This window comes from Octopus sinensis, linkage group LG5 (genome assembly GCF_006345805.1).
Source record: "Octopus sinensis linkage group LG5, ASM634580v1, whole genome shotgun sequence".
NCBI classification, from domain to species: domain Eukaryota; kingdom Metazoa; phylum Mollusca; class Cephalopoda; order Octopoda; family Octopodidae; genus Octopus; species Octopus sinensis.
In genome coordinates, this window is record NC_043001.1 from 90,911,495 (window position 1) to 90,923,876 (window position 12,382).

General features: G+C 35.5%; 1 protein-coding gene across 1 annotated transcript in view; it reads left to right on the forward strand.

Annotated features, from left to right (window-relative positions):
* LOC115211710 overlaps nucleotides 1-8,137 on the forward strand; it is a 58,768-nt gene extending 50,631 nt beyond the window's left edge. Inside the window, exons 9-14 of the mRNA XM_029780365.2 lie at nucleotides 1,364-1,432; nucleotides 1,662-1,758; nucleotides 2,975-3,017; nucleotides 4,416-4,573; nucleotides 6,019-6,096; nucleotides 7,762-8,137. Of these exons, the coding sequence (XP_029636225.1) occupies nucleotides 1,364-1,432; nucleotides 1,662-1,758; nucleotides 2,975-3,017; nucleotides 4,416-4,573; nucleotides 6,019-6,096; nucleotides 7,762-7,911 (595 nt within the window). The 3' untranslated portion in view covers nucleotides 7,912-8,137. The remainder of the gene's footprint in view (nucleotides 1-1,363; nucleotides 1,433-1,661; nucleotides 1,759-2,974; nucleotides 3,018-4,415; nucleotides 4,574-6,018; nucleotides 6,097-7,761) is intronic.
* Nucleotides 8,138-12,382: the final 4,245 nt, after the last annotated feature.

Below are 12,382 nucleotides of genomic sequence, written 5' to 3' on the forward strand. Positions count from 1 at the left end.
CATGTTGTGTGTGTGTGTGTGTGTGCCCCTGTCTCATCAGTACTAGTGAGTTGCCATGCAGCTTGAATGACAGATACTCTTCAACTAAGTGGGGATGTAATAGTGATTTTATGCTAGGAGATGAGGGGTTCAAGTATGAGAGAATAGCCAAAACTGAACAGGTCTCTTGCTGTAAAGGAGTTACATGGTTACTCATATTATAGGAAAGGCTGAAAATAAGGTGGAGCTTGGGTGGAAAGAAGATAAAGTTAGTGGTAATGAAGTGTCAGGGTGGAACCTCAAAGAGGCGTGTAGAAGTGGAGACAGGAGAACAAGGATCAGTGGATAGAGGTTGCTTTTACTATCTTTTTTCTCTTACTTGTTTCAGTCATTATTGTGGCCTTTGCTGGGGTACATCTTAGAATTTTTAGTCAAATGAATTGGTCTCAAAACTTATGTTTTTAAAGCTTCGTATTCATTTTTATAGGTGTAAGGACATAAACATACCGAAACTAGTTGCCAAGAGGTGACTTCAGTTTTCATCTACCAGATTCACTTACGAGGCTTTGGTTGACCTGAGGTGCCACACTGTAGGGCTGAACTCAGAACTATGTGGTTAGAAAGCAAAGTTATGACACAGCCATGCTATATATTGAAATTTTCCCTTCTAGTTACATTACGACTTGCTACATTACAGTACTAACTTAACTGTTATTCTTCATGTGGATCTTGTCTCAGTTGTCTCTTAAAACCCTTTGATTTTCATTCCATCTTCAGAAAATGCTTAAAGGAAATTTTACAAAGCTATATGCATTGATGACTATTTTGCTTTGTGATACACATAATTTTGAGTTTAGAAACCTATTGTAAAGATAATGTTTGGTATAGATTTAGTGTTGTTTTACTTGTATTCATCTCTGACATTTGTAATGATAGAAAAATTTACTTTTCTAGTTGAATAAAGAGCACAGCCATGGCCATGTGTTTCAAGAAGTTTACTTCTCAGCCACATTGTTTCAAGTCCAGTCTTGTTGTGTGACACCTTGGTAGGTGTCATCTGTTATAGCTCCAGGCTGAATGTTATAGCCTGAGGCTGGCCAAAGCCTTGTGAGTGAATTTGGTAGGCTGAAAGCAGCACATTGTGTATGTGTGTGCTTATGCTTGCATTTTACAAAAGTCTCTTGCTACAAGTGGTGTTATTGCTGTAACTTCCGTCAAGAAATCGTTTCTTCTCTTGAAAAGCAGGTGAGGGTTAGTGACAAGAAGGGCATCTGACTGAAACAATGCCTCAATAATGTATTTAATCCATAGGGAAAATAGATATAGAACGAAAAATGAATTTACAATGTATTTTTACATTTTCCTTTGTTTTGTTTCCTTCCAGGTTTTGTGGCTTAGATGATGAAATTGTCATTTTACGAAAAATCCCCGAAGAAGGTAGTTCTTTACAAAGGTATTGAAAATAAAACGCTCTGTACTTAAAAAAAAAAATGCTAAAGATGTTGAGTTTGTAGAAGTGTCTATAGTTTGAAACTAGCAGATAACCAAAGAAAAAAATTTAATATATCCTTTTATTTTTTCTAAGGACAACCAGAAATGAACTACAGTGTGGAATTATTTTTCTATTTTAATGCTTCCTTTTAATCTTAATTATCTAATTGTGTGTTCCGTTTTCACTTCAGCTACATGGGTAAAGGTATAGTCCAGGTGCCTCCAAAAGTCGTATGGGACACAGTTCGAAATCCACGAACAAAGTTTACTTATGATGAGAGTCTTAAGGTAAGAAGTTTTGAAACTTTGCATAGTGTGGTGATGCATTTGCTTAGCATAACGCCTGATGGCTAATTTACTTTTGAATTTTATGAATCTGATTGTCATTTCTAGCTTTCCTGAGAAATAGATAAATCTTAAAGTGTCAAACTTTTGGCTTTTCAAATTCTAAGGCCTCTCTTCCAACTCTTAACATACCTGAAACTGCTTCATAGTTTTGAAAATTTAAATTCAAATCTTGGATTAATATCATGTTATATAACATTAAATTTCAATATATAAACATGTTTATCAATTTATTTCACTAAACCTCTTATAGTCTCTGATTATTTTGGTACTTTAGACCTAAAATGACAGTATATTCTTTTTGGAAATGTGGTCACACCAGGTTAAGCTTTCTAAAATGAATTCAATTTATAATGGTCATTGAATTGTAACAATGGGGTAGTCAAAAAAAGCTTGTAATAAGTGGGATGGTGGTTAAGGTAATTTGAGAACTGTTTTAAAACGTATGACTTATTTCCCCTTGTAACTTCTTACATCCGACTGACAGCATGAATATACTCTGTAGATGCTTCTTGATGCTTCCGTTTTATCAATTTCTTTAAATCTGTTTAAGATGCTGTAAAAATAATTTTGTTCATTTGAGAATATATTTTATTAATTCAGTCTGAAGTTTTTAGTAAAATGCAATTAAAAAAAAAGATTGTGGAATAGAGAAAAAAAGAAAAAAATTGAGCTTAGTTCTTCAAACTGAATATATACCCATCAATTATCTAGCCTATTTTGTTATCTACAGCAGGCTGTAACTGTCTATGCTGTCCATTTACAGTTGTTTAACCCCAGGTCAGTCCTGATCTCGCAGACATATTGTTTTTCTTTACAAATGTGTATTATCTGGAATTACATTATCCAGTTCATTCTTTTAACACTGTATAAAATTTTTAAATATGCTAAAATTAGCAGAATACCCTCCTCAAATCATAACCTACAAACTTTCTCACGAGCTCTTTCATTTAGTTATGTACTGGATGAGTGAATGAAAAGTATCTTTCTTCCTCAGATATGTCTCCCAGCTCTTAAGATTAGAATTATTGACCCTTCATCTACATCCCTATAGTCTTAACCAGTTTTCACTTTCAGATATTTTTTTTGCACTTTTTTTTTTCTTTTCAATATTGAATGTTATTTCACTGTTATAACTATGTTTTTGTTTGTATTTCAGAAAGTTGATGTTTTGGAATCATTTCTTGAGAGCCTAAAAATTGGTAAGATTCAGTAAAATGTTATATTTGCATATTTAAGATTTAATTGATGGAACCATATTTCTTTAGCTCTGGACCATTCTTTGTTGTGTTTTTGTCATTAAAAAGTTACAAGTTAGCAATAACACAAGTTATTGTAAAGATAGAATCAGGAGTTGCTGAATAAGGAAAATGTGTTGGAAAATGATGGTATATATGAAGTGTATCTAATAAATACCAGCTATTATGGTTGTTGTAGAAAGGGACATTAAAGTTATAAAGACAGGGAAAGCAGCTGCACCATGTTGGATAGTTGAGATAATTACAGTATCCTGATTGTCAATCAGGTAATATTGGATGTTTGTCTCTAATGACTAATGTAGCATTATCATCATGAACTGCCACAATGGTAAAGGAAATGCTTGAGAAAGAAGCAATCATTAGAGGCATTAAACTGTTGGATCAATCATAAAAGTGACAAGGGTTAGCAAGGAGATAATTAATGAGTTTGTGCCTGGATGTGGAACTGATGTCTTATTCCTAATGAGACAAAACAATTTCTTAACCAAAACTAAAGACTTTGAATTCATTCATTTGGAGAAAGTCCTGACAAGGTACTGTGTTCCACAAACTGGTTGGTAGTCACTAAAACAATGGAAAGATGAATGATTTGTGAGAGGTGTACAAGTAATGTGCTGTCAGCAAAATGAGTTAACAATAAGGTTAGCAAGCAATTTAGCAGAACATATTTCAACTCTTAATAACTGCTAAAACTCTACAAAGCTCAAGTGAGGTCCACAGTCGAGTACTGTGCCTACATTTGGGACCATGAGGTTGCTGTTTACATTGACATCCTGGACTGCATCCAGAGAAGGGCCACTTGTCTGATTGGCATTCCATCACAAATGGACACACTTCAGCTTCTGGCTTGTGGGCATGCTGTCTCTTCTGTCTTTTCTATTGCTACTATTATGGCCTCTGGGTTGGACTGTTTGCTATGGAACTGGATCCAATTGACTGTTGTGGCATGGTTTCTATGACTAGATGCCCTTCCTAACACCAACCACTTCAGTGTTTGCCGGGTGCTTTCTATGTGCCACAGGCATGGGTGTGTTTATACAGCACCAGTTTGAGTGCATTCTATGTGGCACCAGCACCTGTAAAGGACAATCTTGTATGTATGGATGAAAGAGATTTTACTTAGCTTGGTGTGTTTTCTCAAGTACAGCTAATCACAAACTTGTCGACTTGTGGGTGCAGACATGACTGAATATCTAAAAATGTTTTTAATTCTTCAGATTGACTTGTCTTGTGAATAAAATCTTGTAAAAGGAAACTGTGTGGAAGCCTTTCAGAAGGATGACATTGTTAACAATGACTCATGTTGCTTATATTTTTTTTGTTTTTTTTTTTGTTTTGCAGTATATTTCTACCATGAAGTGGTTGCACTATTCCGTAAAGACTGCTGTGATGCTTGTGTTGTTTTGAGTGAAAGATTGGAGAACAACCGCTTCATTTTATCAATGCAGTCAGTAGACTATGAGAATACACGGAGAGACAAGGATGCTACAAAAGCATTAGTTAGTTGATCCTTTTATCTTTTTTTTTATTTTTAAACTACCAATCACTTGTTACCGCACTCCCTTGCATTACTGTTACTATCACTAACATTGACTATTATTAATACTACTATTGAAACAACCTTCTGCTATCACTTTTTTTTCCCTCTTACTGTCACTACCATCATCATTACCATATTTTCTATGTGCAAATTAACCAAATAGGCCAAGTGCTGTGCTTAAAGATGTTTCTAAATGTTCTTTACTTTGGTAATGTAGTATGGTCTTTCTTGTAATGGTTTATGTTTTAGCCATTACACTGTTTTCTCAACATCAGACATTCTGACTGTTAACAGCAATAGACATTCTAACTTAACGATGGAAGTAAAGAATATGTACACCATAACAATATGTTCAGCATAACAAAAACCTTAAACCCTAACCCTAAATAACGGGTGTATGTATTTACTTTTGCTGTCTTTAATATATACCAAGACTTCATGGAGTATGGGTTCCAGAATTATATAATGCTGTGTTCTAGAATTATAAAATATGAAAGCTGGTGTTTAGAAGAACTGAAACCCACCCAGAGCTACCTTCAAATCAATGACTGCTTAGTCTTTTCATAGAATTGTTTTTAAGTGTCACAGAAGGAAATAAAATTGTTTTCAGTCATTAGTTTCAGACAGTCTCTTTGGCCTACTTATGTCTATTTGTAGGGATATTTTCTCTTTACATTAGCATACCTTAAGTGCCTTTGACAATGAAACATTCAAGTCCATTGACTCTTCCTTTTGAAGTTTGACCAGTAGTTGATATTGTAACAGTAAACATTTGAACAGCTTGGAAGGAATGTCTGACTACTTTCTATTTCAATAAAACTCTTATTTTAAAAGATAATGCCATGATTAGACAGGCAAACATCAACTAGAAAAGTATATTTTCTTCAAAATTTAGACTCCTTCATGATCTGACCAATATCAAGCTCAGGTTTGTGTTGGTTTGCTTTCCTGCAGTACAGGAGTCACGGACAAGTTGCCTGATAGATGCACTTTTGATATTGTAACTGTGCTAACAGCAATTTGGACCATCTCTGTATGGACTTGTATAAGCACAAAGATGAAGAATGGAAAAATGAAATAAAGAGCATGGCTATTTGAATTTTTTCTTTTTTTGCATCTTACTCTTGTAACAGCTGTTGTATCTCATAATATAACTGATATTTTTTTTTTTTTTTTTTTTTTTCAATTAGTCCTGAATATTTCCTGATTTTTTTTTCCTGCCACTCATAATGAATGTGCAGTTTAAAAGAAATCTGTTAATACAACCCAAGATGGTTGTGTGCAGTTAGATTAGCATGGATATAATGATAAATAGCTTAATGTCATTAGGAAAGTAGAATGAATTGTTAGTATGTTGTTTCATCCTAGTACAGAATTTGAAAAGGACTGTATTCTATTTTACAGATTAAGCCAAGTGGTTGGATAATTGAGCCATTGGTCAAAGATAATCGGCTGTGTTCTATGGTTACATATATAATGCAGGTAAGTAAAGGGATCCTTGATTCCCGTTTGTAGTATTCTACCTGAGTATTGAATTTAAATTGGACAATGCATTTGAAGATAACTAGCCAACTTGTAACTTTAAATAGAAAAAAAAAAAAAAAACTGAGCAAAATAATATAACTCAGTGAAAAGCTTCAAGGGTGGTGTATGTTATTTTTCTTTAATTTTGGTTAGTGTTGAATACTTCATGTTGATGGTATCTTCCTTGTAGACATGTTGGTCAAAGCAAGCTGATATGACAAAGAGTTTGTGGATAAAACCTTATTCAAGCTGTTACTCTCACATATAGTTGATGCTAGAATATATCTACCTATCCTGCGAATATTTCTGGGAAATTTTGTATGAATTTCATTAACTTGACACAGGCCCGTTTTTGTAGACATGGGATATAGTTAACTGAATTGACCTCAGTATATTTTTGTCAGTTATTTTATTTGCTTTAAAAGATGGAAATTCAAAGTTCACATTAGCAGCATATGAGCTCACAACATCTAAAACATCTTGGCAAATAGATTCATCATCATTTGAACTAAATCTATCACTTAAAGAAAATATGAAAGTTACACACCCTAATAGGTGACCATACTTTTTTAATACTCAAACAGAACAGGAAAGGGTCTCTATGCATGCTTGTGTGCATGTACATGCGCGCACACACACACACACACAATATAACCTTTCCATTTTACCATTTGCCAAACCTACTTGCAAAGATTTGGTCAGCCTAATGCTGTAGTAGAAGAAACTTTCTCAAAGTGCCTTTTAATGGCAGAACCTGAAACACTGTTAGGAACCAACTTTCTTAACCATACAGCCATACCTAATCTGTTTTTCTATTGTGTATGTTTTCATTTAAAAATAGTGATTTGACACAGATAATGAGCTGACAGAAATGGCTAAGTAGTTTTGTCAGTTTCCTTCACAATGATTTTAAAGTCCTTACGAGACCAAGTTTTTTTTTCCATTGTCCTGTGATCAGTAAATTAAATATCAATAATGTACAAGGATAGAGTCCATTAGTTACACCTACCCACCTACAAATTGGACTGATGCTTAGTAATAAAATCTATAATGATGATGCTGGCTATTTTATACCCTCTAAAAACATGTTTGAGCAGTGGTAGTTTAAAGTTAGTAGTAGGGAAGCAGATTTAATTTGATTGCTTGGTGGTAGGATGTATCAAGGTGTGTTGAAAGAAATTTTCACAGTAGATTAACCTTTTTGTTAGATTATTTCTATTGAAATACTCTGCCTTTTGTTTCAATTTTGAAAAATATTGAATTTAATCAAATAAATTTATCATTCCTAAAACGGTGTTTTAAATGAAATTGATATGAAATTTTAATGGAGTTTTTAAGATCACTTTAAACAGGAAGTTTGTATTATAGAATCATGGACAGTCCCATGCAGGTTGGTATCAAAAGGTTTAAGCACCCTATAATTCTTTTGGTTGCTGGCAAACCTTTATCTTGTAGGGATTCAAGGGAGAATATACAGGGACAATTATCATTTATCTTCTCTAGACTTCTGGAAGATTTGCCACTCAGTAATTCAAGTAGTTCCTGCATTAGAAGACATTATTTTTCTTGGAATTGAATATTTTTCTCTGTAATTTAATTTTTGTTTTCAATTATTTATTACAGATGGATTTTGGTCCTCCAAAGACAGCCACTGATCGATATCCATTCGAGGACCTTGTAATCCGACAACCACTCAGCATTGCAGATTTACGTCGTTACTTGCGATCGGCAGTGGTATGGGCTCGTCATCACTCATCTCCAGCACGTAGCTGAACAAATTCTGCTGGATATACAGGTTATATAAGGAAGGGTGGGTGGGTGTTACCTCCTTTGAATTGCTGATTGAACAGATTTGCACCTTCAACTGAGATTTTTTTCCTTCAAACATCATCTAGATAACTCACATGGGTAATATGGACCTACTGCTGAAGGAAAAACAAAATTTCGTCCTGAAAACAAGACATTTTGAATTATTTTTTTCTGTTCTTTATAAATTTGTTTTTATAAATATCATTTTTTATTAATGAAATAAAATTTGTGTGTATTTTTTATAATGTTGTTTTCTGAAATTCTTTATCATTCATTTTTGCCTTCGTTGCCAGTTTTCAAATATCATACAAAACAGTGCCACCTCTTTACATCTTTTTCTAAACTTATTGAGGTTTACTTTAGTTTTTACTGTTTTTGAGTTGATGAAATAAGTACCAGTTGTGCTGGATTTAACTAAGTTAATTTTTTGACATCCTGTGATAGTTATAAAATGATTGTCATTGTCAAATATGCAGTATCATTTTCAATATTTTATGAAAAACATGTCTGCTCATGAAGAAATATTACCTTAGTTGGAAATAGGTGAAGGTTGGCAGCAGAAAGGGCATCTGGTTGTAAAAAAAAATTTGCCTCCACTAATTCTTTTTGACTCATGCAAGCATAGAAAAGTGGGCAGATTGGACTTGAACCCATGTAATTCTGAAGTGAACTTCTTTACCTATGCAATCATATTTGTACTTATGTTGTACATTCTGATTTTTTATTTTTTTATTGTAGCTTTGCATATTGAACTTTTGAAGATTGTTTTTAATCTGGAACAAAAATGACAAACCTATAAAGCCAGGAGATTATATACAGGGGTGCAAGTATAGCTGTATGATTAAGACGTTTGCTTGCAACCATGTGGTTCTGAGTTCAGTCCTACTGCATGGCAACTTGGACTAGTGCTTTCTGCTATAACCCCAAGCTGACCAAAGTTTTGTGAGTGAGTTAGGTTGATGAACTCAAAGAAGCCTGTTGCATATGTATCTATATGTGCATGTGTGGTTTCTTATCCATACAAGAATAGGAAAGAAAGTGGATATTGATATGATCACATAGCATTTATCAAGGTTTGAAATAACTACTTGACAGCTGAGTTGTGCTAATTATCAATTTAGTAAAGAGTTTGTGTTAAACAGTTTGCTCTTAACTTTTCTTGGATACTAGATACTCTTTTACTTGTTTCAGTCATTTGACTATGGCCATGCTGGAGCACCAACTTCAGTCAAGCAAATTGACCTCAAGACTTATTCTTTGTAAGCCTAGTACTTATTCTATTGGTCTCTTTTGCTGAACTGCTAAGTTACGTGGACGTAAACACACCAGCATCGGTTGTCAAGCGATGTTGGGGGTGACAAACACACACACACACACACACACACATACGACAGGCTTCTTTCAGTGTCTGTCTACCAAATTCACTCACAAGGCTTTGATCGGCCGGAGGCTATAGTAGAAGACACTTGCCCAAGGTGACACATGGTGGGACTGAACCTGGAACCATGTGGTTGGTAAACAAGCTACTTACCACATAGCCACTCCTGCGCCTATGATTGTTGAAATTGAGCTTTGAACCAAGGTTACAGCTCTTTTATTTACTTATTTTTTTTTTTTCAGTACAGTAATGTAAAAGGTTGGTTGTGCTAATCCAAACACATCTAATCTTTTAAGCTTGCTAATCCTACATAAGACAGGTGATTTTAAATTCAGATTTCTGTTGCAGTGCTTAAATCCTTCCATCTGTTTCTCCAGGTACTGAGTGTGATAATATATACATATATATTCTTGAAGCTGTGGAATCAACCTAGACTTTTACTCAAGTATCCATATAATTCACTGCTGATCTTCAATATTTTGGTGCTGAAGAATAAGACCACTGATACTAACTGTTTTTCTAAGTGTCTCATTATATCATTAGAAGAAAAATTAAGCTTTGGCATCAAATTTTCATTTGAAGTCTCTTTCACTTGTTTCAGTCATTTGACTGCGGCCATGCTGGAGCACCGCCTCTATTCGAGCAAATCGACCCCAGGACTTATTCTTTGTAAGCCTAGTACTTACTCTATCGGTCTCTTTTGCCGAACTGCTAAGTTACCAGGACGTAAACACACCAGCATCGGTCGTCAAGTGATGTTGGGGGGGGGGGACAAACACACACATACATGTATGTATATATATGCACACATATATATATATACGATGGGCTTCTTTCAGTTTCCGTCTATCAAATCCATTTACAAGGCTTTGGTTGGCCTGAGGCTATAGTAGAAGACACTTTCCAAAGGTGTCACGCAGTGGGACTGAACCCAGAACCATGTGGTTGGTAAGCAAGCTACTTACCACACAGCCACTCCTACGCCTCTGTTCCTCTTACATTATTTTTAATTTTGGCACAAGGCCAGCAATTTTGATAGAAGGATGTCTATTACATTGATACTGGTACTTATTTTATCAACCCCTGAAAGGATAAAAGCGAAGTTGGCCTCAGAATTTCAACTCAGAATGTAAAGAACTGGAAGATATGCTGCTGAGTTATTTTGTTCAATGCTCTAACAATTCTACCAGCTTGCCACCTTCAATTCCTCTTGTGTTGGTTTCAAATTTTGGTAGAAGGCCAGCAATTTCGGGGTATGTGGTTAGTCAATAACTTCAACCCCTGTGTCCAATTGGTACTTATTTCATTGCTCCCAGAAGGAGGAAAAGCAAAGTCAGCCTCTGTAGTATTTGAACTCAGAACATGACAGACAAAATGCCACCAAGCATATTTTTTTATTAAAAGCATAAACAGCTCCATAATTTTCCTCTTTGAATTTATCTTGTACTGAATTAAGAAATTAGTTACCATTTAGCTGATGCTGGTGCCATGTAAAAGGCACCCAGTACACTCCTAATACACCTGTAGTAGAAAGGATTATTATCATCATGGCAGACTCATTAGTGTGTTGGAAGAAATGTTGCTCAGTAGTTCTTCCAGCTTTTCACCTGCTGAGGTCAACTATATCCTACATCCTTTCAGGAGTCATAAAATAAAGGACCAGTTAAGCACTGGGACTGATGTAATTGATTTAATAATAAAAATAAATGCACACTTTTAAAGCCTAGCCAGGTTCATGGGCCCGGTTTCAATGATGTGTGTGTTCCCCAGCTGGACAGGATGCCAGTCCATTGCAGCGTTACTCATTTTTGCCAGCTGAGTGGACTGGAGCAACGTGAAATGAAGTGTTTTGCTCAAGAACACAATGCGTTGCCTGGTCCAGGAATCGAAATCACAATCTTACGATCATGATGCTGACACCCTAACCACTAAGCCATGTGCCTCCACTGTAATTGATTTACCCTCACAAATTTCCTAATGTGTGAAAATTGGAAAGTATTATTATTATTATTATTATTATTAAAGCGGTGAGCTGGCAGAATTGTAAGCGCACTGAGCAAAATGCTTAGCAGTATTTTGTCCATCACTGCATTCTGAGTTCAAATTCTGCTGGGGTCAACTTTGTCTTTCATTCTTTTGGGGTTGATAAAATAAGTAACAATTATGCACTAGGGTCAATGCAATCAACTTAATCCCTTCCCCCAAATTTGAGGCCTTGTGCTTCCAGTAGAAAGGATTATTATCCTTGAGGCAGCAAGCTGGCAGAATCATTAGCATGCTAGTCAAAATGCTTAGCAGCATTATGTCTGTCTTAAAGCTCTGAGTTCAAATTCCACTGAGGTCGACATTGCCTTTCATCCTTTTAGGGTTGATAAAATAAGTACCAGGTGGACATTGGAGTCAATGTAATTGGCTTACCACCCACCACTGAAATTACTGGTCTTGTGCCTAAATCTGAAACTATAATTATAATTATTGAAACATCGAGCTGTCAGAATTATTACAACATCAGACAAAATGCTTAGCATTTCTTTTGGCGCTACATTCTGAGTTCAAATACTGTCAAGGTCAACTTTACTTTTCATCATTTCTGGGTTGATATTGTTTGTTCCTTCTCGAGTCATGCCTGGCTCATAAGGGTTAGTTTCCTGGTTTCCTTGGCATATAGGTTCTCCACCTGGATGGGACGCTGGTCCGTCACAGGTGAGCTGCAAGATGCAGGAGGAAAGAGTAAGAGAAAGTTGTGGCGAAAGAGTCAGCAGAAGATCCCCAATACCTTCTGCCAGAGCTGCATGGAGCTTAGGTGTTTTGCTCATAAACACACACACTGCCCGGTCTGAGATTCGAACCCGCGATCCCTCGACTGTGAGTCCACTACTCTAACCACTAGGCCATGTGCCTCCATCAGGGTTGATATAATATGTACCATTTGAGCACTGGGGTTGAAGTAATTACTCAACCTCTAAAATTCCTGACCTTGCATCAAAATTTAAAAGAATTATTACTATTATTATTGGTTCAAATTCTACCGTGGTCAGCTTTGCCTTTCATCCTTTT